Source organism: Chiloscyllium plagiosum, chromosome 34, assembly GCF_004010195.1.
Source record: "Chiloscyllium plagiosum isolate BGI_BamShark_2017 chromosome 34, ASM401019v2, whole genome shotgun sequence".
NCBI classification, from domain to species: domain Eukaryota; kingdom Metazoa; phylum Chordata; class Chondrichthyes; order Orectolobiformes; family Hemiscylliidae; genus Chiloscyllium; species Chiloscyllium plagiosum.
This window is the reverse complement of record NC_057743.1, coordinates 18712393-18727405: the sequence shown is the minus strand read 5'-3', so window position 1 is coordinate 18727405 and position 15013 is coordinate 18712393. Positions and strand designations below refer to the sequence as shown.

At 42.6% G+C, this 15013-nt stretch overlaps 2 protein-coding genes across 6 annotated transcripts in view; one reads left to right on the top strand and one right to left on the bottom strand.

Moving 5' to 3' along the window:
- ppcs (phosphopantothenoylcysteine synthetase) overlaps positions 1–947 on the bottom strand; it is a 4957-nt gene extending 4010 nt beyond the window's left edge. Inside the window, exons 1-2 of one of the 3 annotated variants that reach the window (XM_043675680.1) lie at positions 858–947; positions 215–809 (exon numbers count right to left, since the gene is read on the bottom strand). In XM_043675680.1, coding sequence (XP_043531615.1) covers positions 215–809; positions 858–941 — 679 coding nt within the window. In that variant the 5' untranslated portion in view covers positions 942–947. Of the gene's footprint in view, positions 1–214 lie in introns of all 3 variants that reach the window. The other 2 variants (XM_043675681.1, XM_043675679.1) reach the window with 2 other exon arrangements.
- The window catches only part of zmynd12 (zinc finger, MYND-type containing 12), a 100734-nt gene continuing 86400 nt past the window's right edge, over positions 680–15013 (top strand). For 2 of the 3 annotated variants that reach the window (XM_043675683.1, XM_043675682.1), the window contains exons 1-5: positions 961–1479; positions 6297–6438; positions 7618–7789; positions 9446–9615; positions 11268–11390. In XM_043675683.1, coding sequence (XP_043531618.1) covers positions 1364–1479; positions 6297–6438; positions 7618–7789; positions 9446–9615; positions 11268–11390 — 723 coding nt within the window. In that variant the 5' untranslated portion in view covers positions 961–1363. Of the gene's footprint in view, positions 769–960; positions 1480–6296; positions 6439–7617; positions 7790–9445; positions 9616–11267; positions 11391–15013 lie in introns of those variants that run through there. The other variant, XM_043675685.1, reaches the window with a different exon arrangement.

Genomic DNA, 15013 nt, shown 5'->3' with positions numbered 1-15013 from the left:
ATTCGTTGCCGCAGAGTGCAGTGGAGGCTGGGACGCTAAATGTCTTCAAGGCAGAGATTGATAAATTCTTGATGTCACAAGGAATTAAGGGCTACGGGGAGAATGCGGGTAAGTGGAGTTGAAATGCCCATCAGCCATGATTGAATGGCGGAGTGGACTCGATGGGCCGAATGGCCTTACTCCTACGTCTTATGGTCTTATTTAGTTTCCCTACCGATAGAGTTGAGTGCCTGAGCCGCCGCCCTCAGCAGGTACAGATAGTCGGATAAGGTGCTGAATTCTACGGGAAGGAGCAGGCCAGCCTCTCGCACCGCCTGGTAACGCTGCAGCACCGCTACAATGTCGGGCAGCACCGCCTGGTCAGCTTCCACCCGCCAGCAGGTGGTCTTCTTGTCCAAGACGGCTGTCAGCGCGTCGAGCATGTTGAGGCCGGCGTACCGCCGGGAGAAGGGGTACAGGGAGCGGTGTCGGTGCAGGAAAATCACGGCGTAGCCCAGACCGAGGAAATACTCGACGGAGACGGCGCCGCGCCAGCCGCTGCTGAAGTTGTCCAGGAAGCGGACGGTGCGCGACTCCAGCGGCACCTTGGTGCCCCCCGAGGTCACCAGCACCACCCTGCGGCCCTGCGCGGCGTGCCGCACCGCGAACTCCGCCATCGCCTTCGCCGAGCTCTCCGCGTGGGGCGGCGGCACGCAATCCGAGAAAAAGTCGCTGCACTCCGTCTCGTACATCGCCGCGTTCGCCGCCATGACAACTGGTCCCACCTCAGTAAGTGTCCGGGTGGCCGCCGCCATGACAACTGGTCCCAGCTCAGTAAGTGTCCGGGTGGCCGCCGCCGCCATGACAACTGGTCCCACCTCAGTAAGTGTCCGGGTGGCCGCCGCCGCCGCCATGACAACTGGTCCCACCTTAGTAAGTGTCCGGGTGGCCGCCGCCGCCATGACAACTGGTCCCTGTCCGGGTGGCCGCCGCCGCCATGACAACTGGTCCCAGCTCAGTAAGTGTCCGGGTGGCCGCCGCCGCCATGACAACTGGTCCCAGCTCAGTAAGTGTCCGGGTGGCCGCCGTCCCCCACAACAACCGATCACACTACAACAACAACTCTCAGCCCACACAACTCCTTCAACCTTCAAACGCAAAGCGCGATTTCACACCTCGGTTTCATTCTCCGGTTCATTTACGTTTAATTTAATTTTGTGACCTGATCAGCTGGTTGGCTGGAAGGGGAGAGAAGGTCTTTAGAAGTGCTGCCGGGTTCAGAAGTCAGAGTCCTTAACGACGGGCTCGAAGTCCCTAGCAACCGCAGCACATCGAAAAGCTGAGAGAGACTTTGGAGCAACGACCGATCTCCCTGAACGTCGAGATGCTCAGTACTCCTGTTTATCCGCTTTCTAACCCCAAGGGTGTTAAATTACAGTGTGAGATGTGCCAGAAGACTGCTTATGTTATGTGCTCCCAGTGCAGGGTGACTTATTACTGGTGAGTAAAGGACCATCATCATATATTTCCCCCAAAACTCTCCCTCTCACCTTGCAATCTGCTCTTCAAATTCCAAATGTGTTAGGAGTGCTCTTCAAATGTGTTAGGATTGAGCCCTCCACTATCACCTGATGAAGGAGCGACGCTCCGAAAGCTAGTGCTTCCAATTCAACCTGTTGGATTATAACCTGGTGTTGTGTGATTTTTAACTTTGTACACCCCAGTCCAACACCGGCATCTCCGAATCATGACTTCAAGTTCCAGCCTTCTCCTTTAAAGTTTTCTTTAAACTGTACTGTTGCCTTTAAAATCCATGTCCATCCTTCCTGCAATTAATTTCTTTTCTGTAACAGTATCTCCATTCAAGTCCCAGAGATCAAGGGCAGGCAGGAAAAAATTGCACTCCTGCAGGCACTGGCATTGCAATATTTTCTGGACGGAACATGATGCTCAAATGGGATGTGTTTCATCTCGAGATTGACCCATTCAAAGGACCACAATATCAGAGTCACTGCTCCCTGGACCTAGAATACTTAACAGTGAAATACCTCCGTACTACCCGCCACGCGAGTGCACCATGTGATGATGTTGCTCCTTTAACAAGGTTATGTTAGCCTTGGTTTTTATTTGGAAGGGTCATAAACACAAAGTTGCAGAGGGATCTGGCTTGGATGGGTTTTAGTGTCAACTTGATTATAGCTAACAGATACTGCCTCAGACAAAGGGTTTTCAACTTAAAAAAAAACACTTATACAATGAAAGGGAGTGGCCAGTTCTTCCAGCTCAGTTTTTCTGTGGTTTGATTTTAGCAAGCAGTCAATTGTGAAGCTGCTGGACCCAACAAGCAGGTCCATGCTGATCCTCCCTCTCTCTGACATCTCTGCTGCAAGACCCTGTGTTGGAATTTTCCATTTTGTTTACAACGGAGTGTTCACAGGGATTGTTGCAAGTATTTGGAACAGCGTCATTAAGTTGGGACAATCTGTTAGGTGTCCAGATAGATTAAGTTATTCTAGATTCTGATCTCTTCTGTTTGTGTTTCATATGGTAATCTTGCAAATAAATTCTGTTTTGTTTGAAACTAAGTGGTTGGGCCAGCTGCATCACTCCTGGAATGTCCACTATACACCTGCTTAAAACAACTAGCAAAGTTAGGGTCGGGCTTCTTTCTTGAAATGTTTTGAGGGGGTCTGGCCTGGTCCAGAACAACCTCCACTATCCTGACAGTGGACTACATCCCATTCCATGCGGAAGTGAAGCGTGTATGTGATGAAATATTTAAAGCTATAAATAATTTTGAGACTGAATATTCTGAAACCTTGTTCATCCAGCCAGTGACCTCAAAAATGTGCTACCAAAATTCCACCACCACTTCTCCAGTCTCACCAGAAATCTGAACATCCTTCACCATTGCTACGCAACCATAAAAAATGCCTAACCAATGATACTGCTCCATCCTCGGTCCACATTTTGCAAAATCAGATTACAACACTGCACTCGTACACTGGCTTACAAGCAGAAATTGAAGTGGGAGGACCCAGTACAGAAAGTAGTGCAGTGTTGGTCTGAGGAAACAGAAGGGCCTTTATGGGATTGCTAAGAGTCAGTGGACTGGTCCATATTCAAGAACTCCACCACCAATCCAAACAAGTATGTCACTACCATTATAGACTTCACTTATAAGTACAGTGCATTCTGGTATAGCACATTTTTCATCAACTCGAATTGCATATAGCGTGACTGACGAATTGTGGTCACTATTTGCTTAATGCAAACTTTCTACTGAATGGGTATAGCGATTTTCTATAGTGGCTTTTCATAGTGTGCTTTTCTATAGTCCGAGGTTGCACAAGAACGCAACTGTCATGTTATACCAAAACACACTGTATGTAGATGACTATGTGCCTAAGAAATTAATCTGAACATTCCGCAACTGGAAACCATTGATGAACCAGGATATCCACTTCCTAGTGAAGTCCAGGTCTAAGGTGTTCAAGTTGGCTGGCCCTAACCTATACAAATATGACCTTTGCAGGACTATTAGAGATGCCAAGAAGCAATACTTAATTCAGCCTGAGAACTAGACTAACCATGTGGACACCTGTCATTTATGGCAAGGCTTATACGTCATTAAGGGCTACAAAACAACGTCAACAAGAATTGTGGAAAACAGTACAACCCTACCCAATGAGCTCAATGCATTCCATGCTCGCTTTGAACAGAAGGGCAGTGAAACAATATCACCTATTCCAACAGCCTCAGATGCACTATACCTTCAGTCACCACCGCATTGGCCTTCTTAAGGGTGAGCAACCAGCCCTGATGGAGTCTCCACCTGTGCAATCAGATCCTGTAAAGTCCAGCTAGCGGAACTACTCTCAGACATCTTCAACCTCTCCTTACTGATCTCAAGACTCCACCTGCACCAAGAAAACCACCATCATCCCAGTGCCAAAGCATGCCTCAATGACTACTGCCAGGTGGCTCCAGCAGCCATAATAACGAAATGTTTTAAGAGGTTGGTCATGGCTCATATCAACTCCAGTCTCCAAGATTGCTTTGACCCCTTGCAGTTCACCTGCCAATGCAGCAGATCTATGGGAGAGGCCATGTCCCTGGTCCTATACTCATCCCTGAAACATCTGGACAGTAAAGGATACATATGTCAAGCTCCCAATTATTGACGATAGCTCTGCCTTCAACACTATAATTCCAAACAAACACATCTCCAAACTCCAGGACCTAGGTCTCTGCTCTCCCCTCATTAACTGGATTCTTGATTTCCTGACCAACAGACCACAGTCTGTAAGGAGAGGCAACAATACCTCCACCGGTGCCCCACAAGGTTGTGTATTCAACATCTTTCTATACTCCTTCACACACATGACTGTGCAGCCAAATTCAACACCAATTCCATTTACGAATTTGCTGATGACACCACTGTTGGGGGTTGGATCTTAAACAATGATGAGACAGAGTACAGGAAGGAGATAATATGCTGAATGGCATAGTGTAAAGACAACAATATCTCCATCAACATTAGCAAAATTAAGATGCTGGTCATTGAATTCAGGAAGCGGAGTGGACTGCATCCCCCTTTATGAATCAGTGGATGCTGAGGTGGAGATGATTGAGAATGTCAAGTTCCTGGGAGTGATAATCACCAACAGCCTGTTCTGGTCCACCTACATTAATACTGCTGTTGAGAAAGCACAGAAATGCCCCTACTTCCTCAGAAGGCTTAAGGAAATTCGGCATGTCCATAAAAACTCTGACAAATTTTTATAGATGCACCACAGAAAGCATCCTATTTGGAGGCTTCACTGCATGGTATGGTAACAGGTCTTCCAATGACCAAAAGAAACTACAGAGAGTTGTGAACACAAACCAGTCCATCATGTATACCAACTTCCCAACCATTGACTTCATGTATATTTCCCACTGCCTCAGGAAAGCAATCAACGTAATCAAATGTACTTCACACCCTGGTTAAGGTCTCTTCCACTCTCTTCCATTGTGTAGAAGATATAAAGGTTTGTGTTCACATACCAACAGATTCAAGAGCAGCTTCTTCTCTGCTGTTATCAGACTTTTGAATGGACCTCTTTAATGTTAATCTTTCGCTACACCTTCTTGGCAGCTGTAACGTTATATCCTGCACTCTGTTCTTTTTACCTGATGCACTTGTATAGTACGATCTGCCTGTAAAGCACGTAAGACAACACTTTTCACTGTACCACGGTACACATGACAGTAATAAATCAAATATGAATATGAATATGTAAAATATAAGGCATTGAAATGGAGCAAAAAATGCCTTGGCTCACTAGGGAACTCCGGCCTCCCAGAAACAGAGCATTATAATTATCAGTATAATAATAATGTATCAGCGTGCCAATCGGCCTGGAATCTGGCATTGATCAGTTGTCACAGACCCATCTTCTGGATCACACCTTTTGGACAGAAAGCAGCTGACAAGCTATAGAAATCAGCACTCACACTGCACTATCCATGCCTTCACCCTCCTGGACTGTCAAACCATTCTTAGCTGTCATGGTTCTTATGCTTTTCCTATCTACTTTGCTTTAATTACCTAACTTTTAAAAATGTTGCTTTTCAATAAAGTACTTATTAAATACACTAAATTCGTTGAGTTCAACTTCCCTTATTGGGCATCTGTGATTCCCAAACCTACAGGAGTAACTCTTCCTCTGGTTTCTCCTCCTTCCAAGTAGGATCACTGGGTTTCTGTTCAATGCTTCAAAACAGTAGCATAATTGAGATTAGGAACTGTGTGTGGAATTAAAGGAATATATTTAAATGTGAGCTGGCTTGTTTGGTCATATTCTTGCCTTTGAATCAGACTGCTGCAAATTCACTGCAAGACGTGGGGATTAATCTAGATTTCAGTGAAGATATATTGTACAGTCTGAGTAGTTTCACAGATTCTGTCTGCTTGATTCAGTTGTTCTGTTGCATACTAAAAGATCCTTTGGCACTGTTCAAAGAAAAGCAGAGAATTCACTTGGCCATTATTCCACTCTCAGCCAAGCCAAGGTCAGACTCATCAGTCACTTATCCTGCTGCTCTTTACCAGGCATTTCTATGTTCAAAATCACTATTTCAGTTATATATAACCCAACAGTGATTAATATATTGTATGGGGTGTGCACTGGGGCATTTCTGAGTGATGTGATATAATGCAAGTTCTTTTGTTGGATCTACAATATGTTTGTTTCTATTAGGCTACATCAGCAAATGTAACTTGTTTTTTTTAAGGATAGTCTGCCAAGAATATGTTCATTTTTTTTTGTCAGTGATGTAGCACACCAAGAAGCAGACTGGAATGGGATTCATGAGAAGATTTGCCAGCTTCTGATTCCAATACGGACAGCACCGACATTCCTCAGCTCTGCAAAAGAGAGAAAACACAATGAGGAGCAGATGATCCAGAGACAGGTACACTAAGCTGCTTTCATATTCATTCAGTGATTTATTGTTGCTCCAATTTCCTCTTCCCCTGAAGGCACTGAGACAGTATGTATTGCTGGGAATACAGTTCCTAGAGAGCTACTAGCCCTTTGGTATGTGATCTTAGACAGTGAGTGCTTTCAAGATACTGACCATGAGTCTGAGCCAGGTCAAATCCTGTTTAAACTGAAGACCTGTATTAGGAAATGCATTCATTGTTATAAAGGCAAATATGATGGTCAATTAGCAAGTTCCCACAGTGACTGTAGGTGGAATACCAAGTAACATTTCTAATAGAGTTGTCCAGAATATCCCATGTTCTTCAAGTATTGCCATAGATTTTTACATACAACTAAGTAAGAGACATCGCCTCAGTTTAATGTTTAATATTTGAAAATTTGCATTCCTTTAGTATTGTACTAGAATATGGAGGTACCTGACAAAGGAGCAGCGCTCTAAAAGCTCGTACTTTCAAATAAACCTATTGGACTATAACTTGGTGTTGTGTGATTTTTAACTTTGGACTAGAACATCAATTTAATATAAAGTAATTAAAACCAAAAGAACTGTGGATGCTGTAAAGCAGAAACAAAAACAGAAATTGCTGGAAACTTAGCTCTGGCAGCATCTGTGGAGCAAAACCAGAGTTAACATTTCGGGTCGAGTGACCCTCGGTCAGAACTGAGGAAGAGACACTTGACCCAAAACGTTATCTCTGGTTTTTCACCACAGATGCTGCCAGACCTGCTGAGCTTTTCCAGCAATTTCTGTTTTTGTTTTTGAACTTAATACTGTATATGGTTTTGGTCTTGTTTACAAACTTGGAATCATATTGCATCCGAAGTTGAACTGCCGACGACACACCAACTCCTTCATCAAAGCCTCCTTAACGTCATCTAACTTTGCCCTGCCTGAGCCTGTATTCTCATCCATTGTCTCACTTACTTATGAAAAATGGCACTTTGTGCAGTAATGGAGTGCTGCCATGTTCTACGGAAAAACTTGCAAGGGAGCTAGAAGGAAAATTTGAACAAGAAAGTTTTAAATTGGCAGTTTTGTACATGGATGCTTGTCAGTAATTCTATTAACTACCTGCTTTGCTGACATAATTCTATTGAACAAAAATTCGTTACTTGAGATTTGTCTTATGCTTTTGCTGTTTTACAGAAACATCTCATTAACCTGACCCGCATAGTGGCCCAGAAGCTTCTTTTCGAGGGTAAACATGAGGAAGCTATTCCTGGAGCCTTGCAGTCTTTGCGCTTTGCAAATGCTGTTTATGGCAACACCTCTGCTGAGCTAGTGCCATCACAATTACTCTTGGCAGAGGCTAGTATTGGTAAGAATGCCTTGCATGTTATTTGGGGACTTCTCACTTGTGTGGAGCTGTACAATTATTAAACTGTCAGCATGAGCTGATCAAACCATCTACTTTGAACCTATGAAAGAGATCAGATCATCTTGTAAATGATGAGAAGCTATGAGATTTAGAAATCCAAGAACAGAAATTGCTAAAAGCTGGTGAATAGATACAACAGGTAATTTTGAAAGGTAATGGATATTGGCCTTTACACCAAGGAGAATGGAATACAAAGGAGTAGAAGTTAGATAAAGGTGTGGATTGACCTGTTTAGAGTCATGTAGTTCCGGACACTGTACCTCATGAAGAATATATTGCACAACAGATTCATCAGAAGTTTTTTTTTATTATTCACACATGGAACGTGGGCATCACTGGCTGGCCAGCATTTATTGCCTTTCCCTGGTTGCTCTCAAGGTGGAGATGGTGAGATGCCTACGAACCACTGCAGTCTACAATGGTTGACCTACAATGCCCTTAGGGGGGGATTTCCTGGATTTTGACCCGGTGACAGTGAAGGAATGGCAATGTATTTCCAAGTCAGGATGATGAAGTGGTGGTATTCTCGTGTATGTGCTGCACTTGTCCTTCTACATAGAAGTTCTCGTGGATTTGGAAGGTGCTGTCTGAGGATCTTCAGTGAATTTCTATAGTGCATCTTGTAGATAGTACACATTGCTGCTACTGAGCATCGGTGGAGGAGGGAATGGATGCATGTGGATATGGTGCTAGTCAAGCGGGCTACTTTGTCCTTGATGCTGTCGAGCTTGTTGATTGTTGTTTGAGGTGCACCCATCCAGGCAAGTGATGAGTGTTCCATCACACTCCTGACTTGTGCCTTGTAGATGGTGGACAGGTTGTGAGAGTCAGATGGTGAGTTACTTAATGCAGTATCCCTAGCCTCTGACCTGCTGTTGTAGCCACATGTAGCGAGCCCAGTTGAATTTCCGGTCAATGGTAACCCCAAGGATGTTGATAGTGGGGGAATTCAGTGATGGTAACACCATTAAATGTCATTTGTATAATGCAAGTGTTGTCAGCCCAAGCAGGATATTGTGTGATCTTGTTGCTGCTTCAGTATCTGAGGAGTCATGAATGACGCTGAACATTGTGCAATCATCCCCACTTCTGACATTCTGATGGACAGAAGGTCACTGATAAACTGCTGATTGGCTCATACTGCTGTGACACATCTTGTATATTTCAAACTAGACAACCAGTATGTTCACATTCCAAATAATACTGTTTTTTCCCCTCTGGGCTATGACAAAGATAATATATTTTTAAAATAGAGTCAGCAGAATAAACCATCACTGATTTGTGAGGCCTTATATGCAGCATTAGCTGGTGCCAGTATTCCATCAGTACCTTGCCCAAATAGCTCTTTTCATGTATGAGCTGAGAAAGTCAGTGTTAGCAGAATATTTGACTGGAAGCAATGCCATAGAACTTGAAACTGACAATATCAAAGAACTAAACATGGACACTTTTAGGCAAAGATCACTAACCGGTAATCAGGGTAACTGAGCTGTCCATGGCTTTGTGCCACTCGACTGAGATGGTATATTTTTGAGCCTTGTTCTATTAATGTTCAATTAGTAATTTGACCTTTTTTGTGTACTGAATGTTGCCCAGGCCTTGGCCAGTTAGATGAAGCAGAAGACTATCTCTCTCAGGCTCATTGGACAGTGATGAGGACCACAGAATGTGTTACTGCTGTCCAATACAAATTATTCCGAAACCTGGGCCTTTTGTACACAGCCAAATGTGACAACGAGAAAGCACTCTGGTACTTTGCTGATGATGTAAGTAGCTGAGAATTGTCTTATAACTGTAGTGTTCAGCTCAGTTTTTGCCTATATGGAAGAGAATGGTTTGATGTATAGATAGTTTGATGTATAGATAGACAGTACAAAAGTTTATTTTTAGAAATTCCTTCATATTTTTCCTTCCCTCATTCTAAAAGACTTTAACTGTGATGTGGGATTTGGGAATAATACCCAGGCTCCTCAGCCAAGAAAGTGTCAGCAGACATTTAATCATAAGGGTGTTGAATCTTGTCTGAGAGAATTGCTGAAGCTGGAACAACATTGAGACCAAATCTTTCATTTCCTTCCTGTAAACCATTCTATCATGGAGACTGTGAGGTGTGGCGGGGGTGGGGGGGGGGGGGGAATCTTATAAAAGTGTATAAGATCATGAGAGGCATGGATAGGGTGAATGCACTCAGTCTTTTTCCCAGAGTTGTGGAATCAAAGACTAGAATTAGAGTGGAAAGGGAACCTGAGGGGCAACTTTTGTACAGAGAGGGTGGTATGTATGTGGAACGAGCTGTCAGCAGAAGTGATTAAGGTGGGTACATTAATAATATTTAAAAGGCATTTGAACAAACAAATGGATAGGAAAGGTTTGGAAGGATATGGGCCAAATGCAAAGAAATGGGGTTAGCAAGATTAGACATTTTGGATAGCATGGACCGGTTTGTGCCAAAGGGTCTATCTCCATGCTATACAACGCTATGGCTCTATACGTTTAGCATTCTTTTGTGTTACAGCTCAGTCATAACACTTTTGCCCCTGAGGCAAAAGATTGTGAGCACGAAAACCAGACTGGCTGTTTTATCCAGATAGAATTTTACTTAGTACAGAATACTGCCATTCCCATTAAATTGTTCACACATTTGTTTTGACTGATGCAGCTGGATGATTTTTTAACCAAAAGACCTGGAATTGCACCAAGTCATTCTGGTTGTCCACACCATTTCAGCCCGACAGGCAGACATAAAATATAATCAAGAATATTTCTGTTTTATGTGCCTGTAATAAGATAGTTTTACTATTTGTTTAAAATAAAACATGGTGGATAGATCCTGCATTATCAGACCTATTTTTATTTTGAAAGTTGTGAAATGAAGTGCAGATATTTATTCTGGATGTAGGTTTGCTCGCTGAGCTGGAAGGTTCATGTTCAGATGTTTCATCACCATACTCAGTAACATCTTCAGTGAGCCTCCGGACAAAACATTGCTGATGATTCATGCTTTCTATTTATATGTTTGGGTTGGTGATGTCATTTCCTGTGGTGATGTCATTTCGTGTTCTTTTTCTCAGGGGGTGGTGAATCAGGATAAAGTTCCCCTATCAACAGACATATAGGGGGTGGTAAATCGGGTCCAAGCCAATATGTTTGTTGATAGGGGAACTTTATCCTGATTCACCACCCCCTGCGAAAAAGAACAGGAAATGATATCACCAACTCAAAGAAACTTAAACATATAATAGAAAGCAGGAATCATCAGCAAAGCTTTGTCCGGAGGCTCGCTGAAGACGTTACCTGGTGGGGTGACGAAATGTATGAACAGGAACCTTCCAGCCTCAGCGAGCAAACGCACATCCAGAACCTCAACCTGAGCTACAAATCTTCTCAAAACTCACAAACAGATATTTATTCTCAACAGATTTACCATGCCACGCAAGTGTTTGGTGCATCTGATATTCGGACAGCTGGTGGATATTTTCACATGGCTAACGTGTTTTACAGAATGAAGAAGATGGATATAGCAGACTCACTCTACTCGGAGGTAAGCATCAGTGTCTCACACTGCAGCACGATCAACACCTTAAAAACTAAATATTTAACAATGTGTGTATCTCTTTGCTTGAAGGTTTTGGCCCATGCAAGAGCAAAGTTCTGTGGATGCACTGATCTCACGCTGATAGTTTTATCAAACTTATCGTTTTCCCCATGAATGAAGTATTTGCAATCATTCAGCAACAGATGTCTCACAGTTGAAGGCAAACTTGCACATATATTTTTCATGTGGTTTTCTACAAAGAATTGGAGCAGGAGTTCTGATTGAATTCCTAAGATCCTAAGCTAAGGGGACACTAGTATTAAGTATCAGTATTATCCCAGTTAAAATGTGCTAACAAGTCAACACTATGCTAGGTACCATTAGTCTCATTGAGTGGCTGAGACTTATTCAATTCTTGAGTTATTAGGCTTGAGAATTTAAATTTTACCACTAAAAAGTTACCTTAATTCAGGAAAAAATAACTTTTCTGATGGAAAGCAAGACACTCATGAAGTAGCTATACTTCTGGGGTTGCCAGGTAGATGCTGAGTAGAAACTTTATTCGGTCTGTGCTGAACATGGGAGGTCAGTTTTTTTTTTGTTCTGTTATGAACAAGGGTCATTGGACTGGAAGTGTTAACTCTGATTTCTCTGTACAGATGCTTCCAGACCTGCTGAGTTTTTCCAGCAATTTCTGTTTTTGTTTCTGGTTTCCAGCATCCAAAGTCTTTCGGTTTTCTGAACATTGGAGTACTCGATGTAATCGAGCAGAAGAAATCTATATATCTGATGTTCTAACTCAAATCTTTCCTGTATGATTTGGAGGTGCAGGTGTTGGACTGGGGTGTACAAAGTTAAAAATCACACAACAGGTCCAACAGGTTTATTTGGAAGCACTAGGTTTTGGAGCGCTCCTCCTTCACCTTCCTATATGATCCCTCTGTTCCTCAATTCCATTAGTACTCAAAAATCCATTGAGCTCCAGGTTTGAAAGGACACTCACAGCTCTCTGGTGAAGAAGGTTCTAAAGATTTTCATTACTTAAAATTATAGAATTTCTCAGCTCATATTCTGAGTTTCTGATTACTCTTCTATTTCCATTCTAGATGCCCCTGCTGGTGAAAGCTTTCTCTCAGTTTCTACTTTGCCAAGCCCTTCTTATGAATATTTTATATTTCAAATGGATCACCTCTCATTCTGAATTCTAGGAATTAGACCTATTCTGTTGAATTACTTTTCATAAGACAATTCCCCTCATCCCAGTAATCAATCCAATGAACTTTGTTGCAGTCTCGAGTATGTCATTCCAAAATGTCACACTATATTCTGGGTGCACTTTTACTATTCCCCTGCATATTTGTAGTCAAAGTCAGAAGTCACACAACACCAGGTTACAGTCCAACAGGTTTATTTGAAATCATAAACTTTTGGCACACTGCTCCTTCATCAGGTGAAGTGAAAGGAAGCACACAGACACAGAATTTATAGGTGGAGAGATAGGACAAATAGGACAGCATAATGGTGTTGGTGGAGTGTCGACAGGCTGAATAACAAGTCTTTGGCAGGTGATCAAAAGTGTCAACAGCTGAATAGTAAGCGAAGGGACATTAAGGCAGAGAAATAATTACAAAAACTCAAAAGTAAGATTGTGCCAGAGACAAACTAAATGACTGGGATAACACAATAGGTACAGAGTTGCATAACAAGGTTCTAACCGAAGTAGCAAGTAATCCAAAACTCTACAAACTAATTAAGGTAGAGAAATAATAAGTTATCAAGGGATGGTATCAAAACAGAACAGTGAGGAAGATTTTGCAAACACAGAACAGTGTGGTGGAGTTACATGTAGCACAACATGAACCCAAGATCATGGTTGGGGCCGTCATCATGGTTATGGGACTTGGCTACAATTCCAATAACCTTTTGGAATCCTCAAATAAACTTGCCTCCACGTCATCCTCAGATAGTGCATTCCAACCCTAACTACTTGCTGCGCAAAAAAGTTTTTCAGTGTCAGTTTTACTTCTGTTACTATTTAATCTAACATGTGCCCTCATGATTTTGAATGCTTCAATCAGATATTCTCTTATCATTTTATTCTCCAAGGAGAAAGGTTCCTGTTGTAATGTCTAGTTAATCACATTCATAAGTTTAGAAATGTCTTTAAATTTTAAAACCACATACACAGGGAGCACCTGTAACACTGGGTGTGAAGTAAAAATGGGTAAGATTGAGGAAGTTAAAGTCTCTTCACCGAAGGAAATTGTATTGAAAACAAGACAATCTCTGGAATTGGCTTGGAATTTATCAAACCAACTTCTTAAATCTATACTTATAATTTGAAATTCCTCACCCCTGCAACCATTCTCATAAGGCTGTTGTGTGTGTTTCATTATCTTCACATTTGGCCTAAAGTTTGGTGTGTCAAACTGACTACAGTACCCCAGCTGAGGTCCAATCAGCATCTTATACAAGTTCAACATAATCTCCTTGCTCTTGTGCTTTATTCTTTATTGATTGATCACTGAACCTGTCCTCCCACCTTGGTTGACCTATGCACATATAGACCTGGGTCCTTGTTCTCCTACACCCCCTTTAGAATAGAACCCTCTAGATCCTGTCCCCATGTCTTTCCCATTATGCAGTCCCAGAAAGCCATCTCCTGTATTACCATGACAGGAATATATTAAAAAAAAATTTTAAAACTGCAACCCTGATCTGTGCATGTTCATGTCCTGAAGTATTAGTGTGTTAACTAATGTGCATTTAAGGTCACAACTTTAGGGCACCTATTAAAATCCCTGTACTGCATCTAAAGAAAGGAGAAACGAGATCAGCCATGATGATGTTAAATGGCAAAGCAGAACTATCTCCTCCTGCTCAGAGTTCTTACGTTCTAATTGGTTCCTTTTAAAACAAAGTCATTTGATCTGGGAGAAAGATATTCACAAGAAAAGAGACCTATTTTAAATTAACCTGTTGCGACCAACCAAAAAGACAGGTAATAACGAAGGGAAGCCATTTCAACCTTCCTAATTCAGGAGCTTAATGATTTGACATATTCTGTCTGGAGCCATAACAAATTGGGGGACCTCACCTGGCGACTGACCTCAGTGGTGGGCAAGTTGTTGGAGGGAATCCTGAGGGACAGGCAAGGGCTGATTAGGGATAGTCAACATGGCTTTGTGTGTGGGAAATCATGTCTCATAAACTTGATTGTGGTTTTTGAAGAACTAACAAAGAAGATTCATGAGGGCAGAGCAGTAGGTGTGATCTATATGGACTTCAGTAAGGTGTTCGTCAAGGTTCCCCTTGGGAGACTGGTTAGCAAGGTTAGATCTCATGGAATACAGGGAGAACTAACCATTTGGATACGGAACTGGCTCAAAGGTAGAAGATAGAGGGTGGTGATGGAGGGTTGTTTTTCAGACTGGAGGCCTGTGACCAGTGGAGTGCCACAAGGATCGGTGCTGGGTCCTCTACTTTTTGTCATTTACATAAATGATTTGGATGCGAGCATAAGAGGTACAGTTAGTAAGTTTGCAGATGACACCAAAATTGGAGGTGTAGTGGACAGCGAAGAAGGTTACCTCAGATTACAACAGGATCTGGACCAGATGAGCCAATGG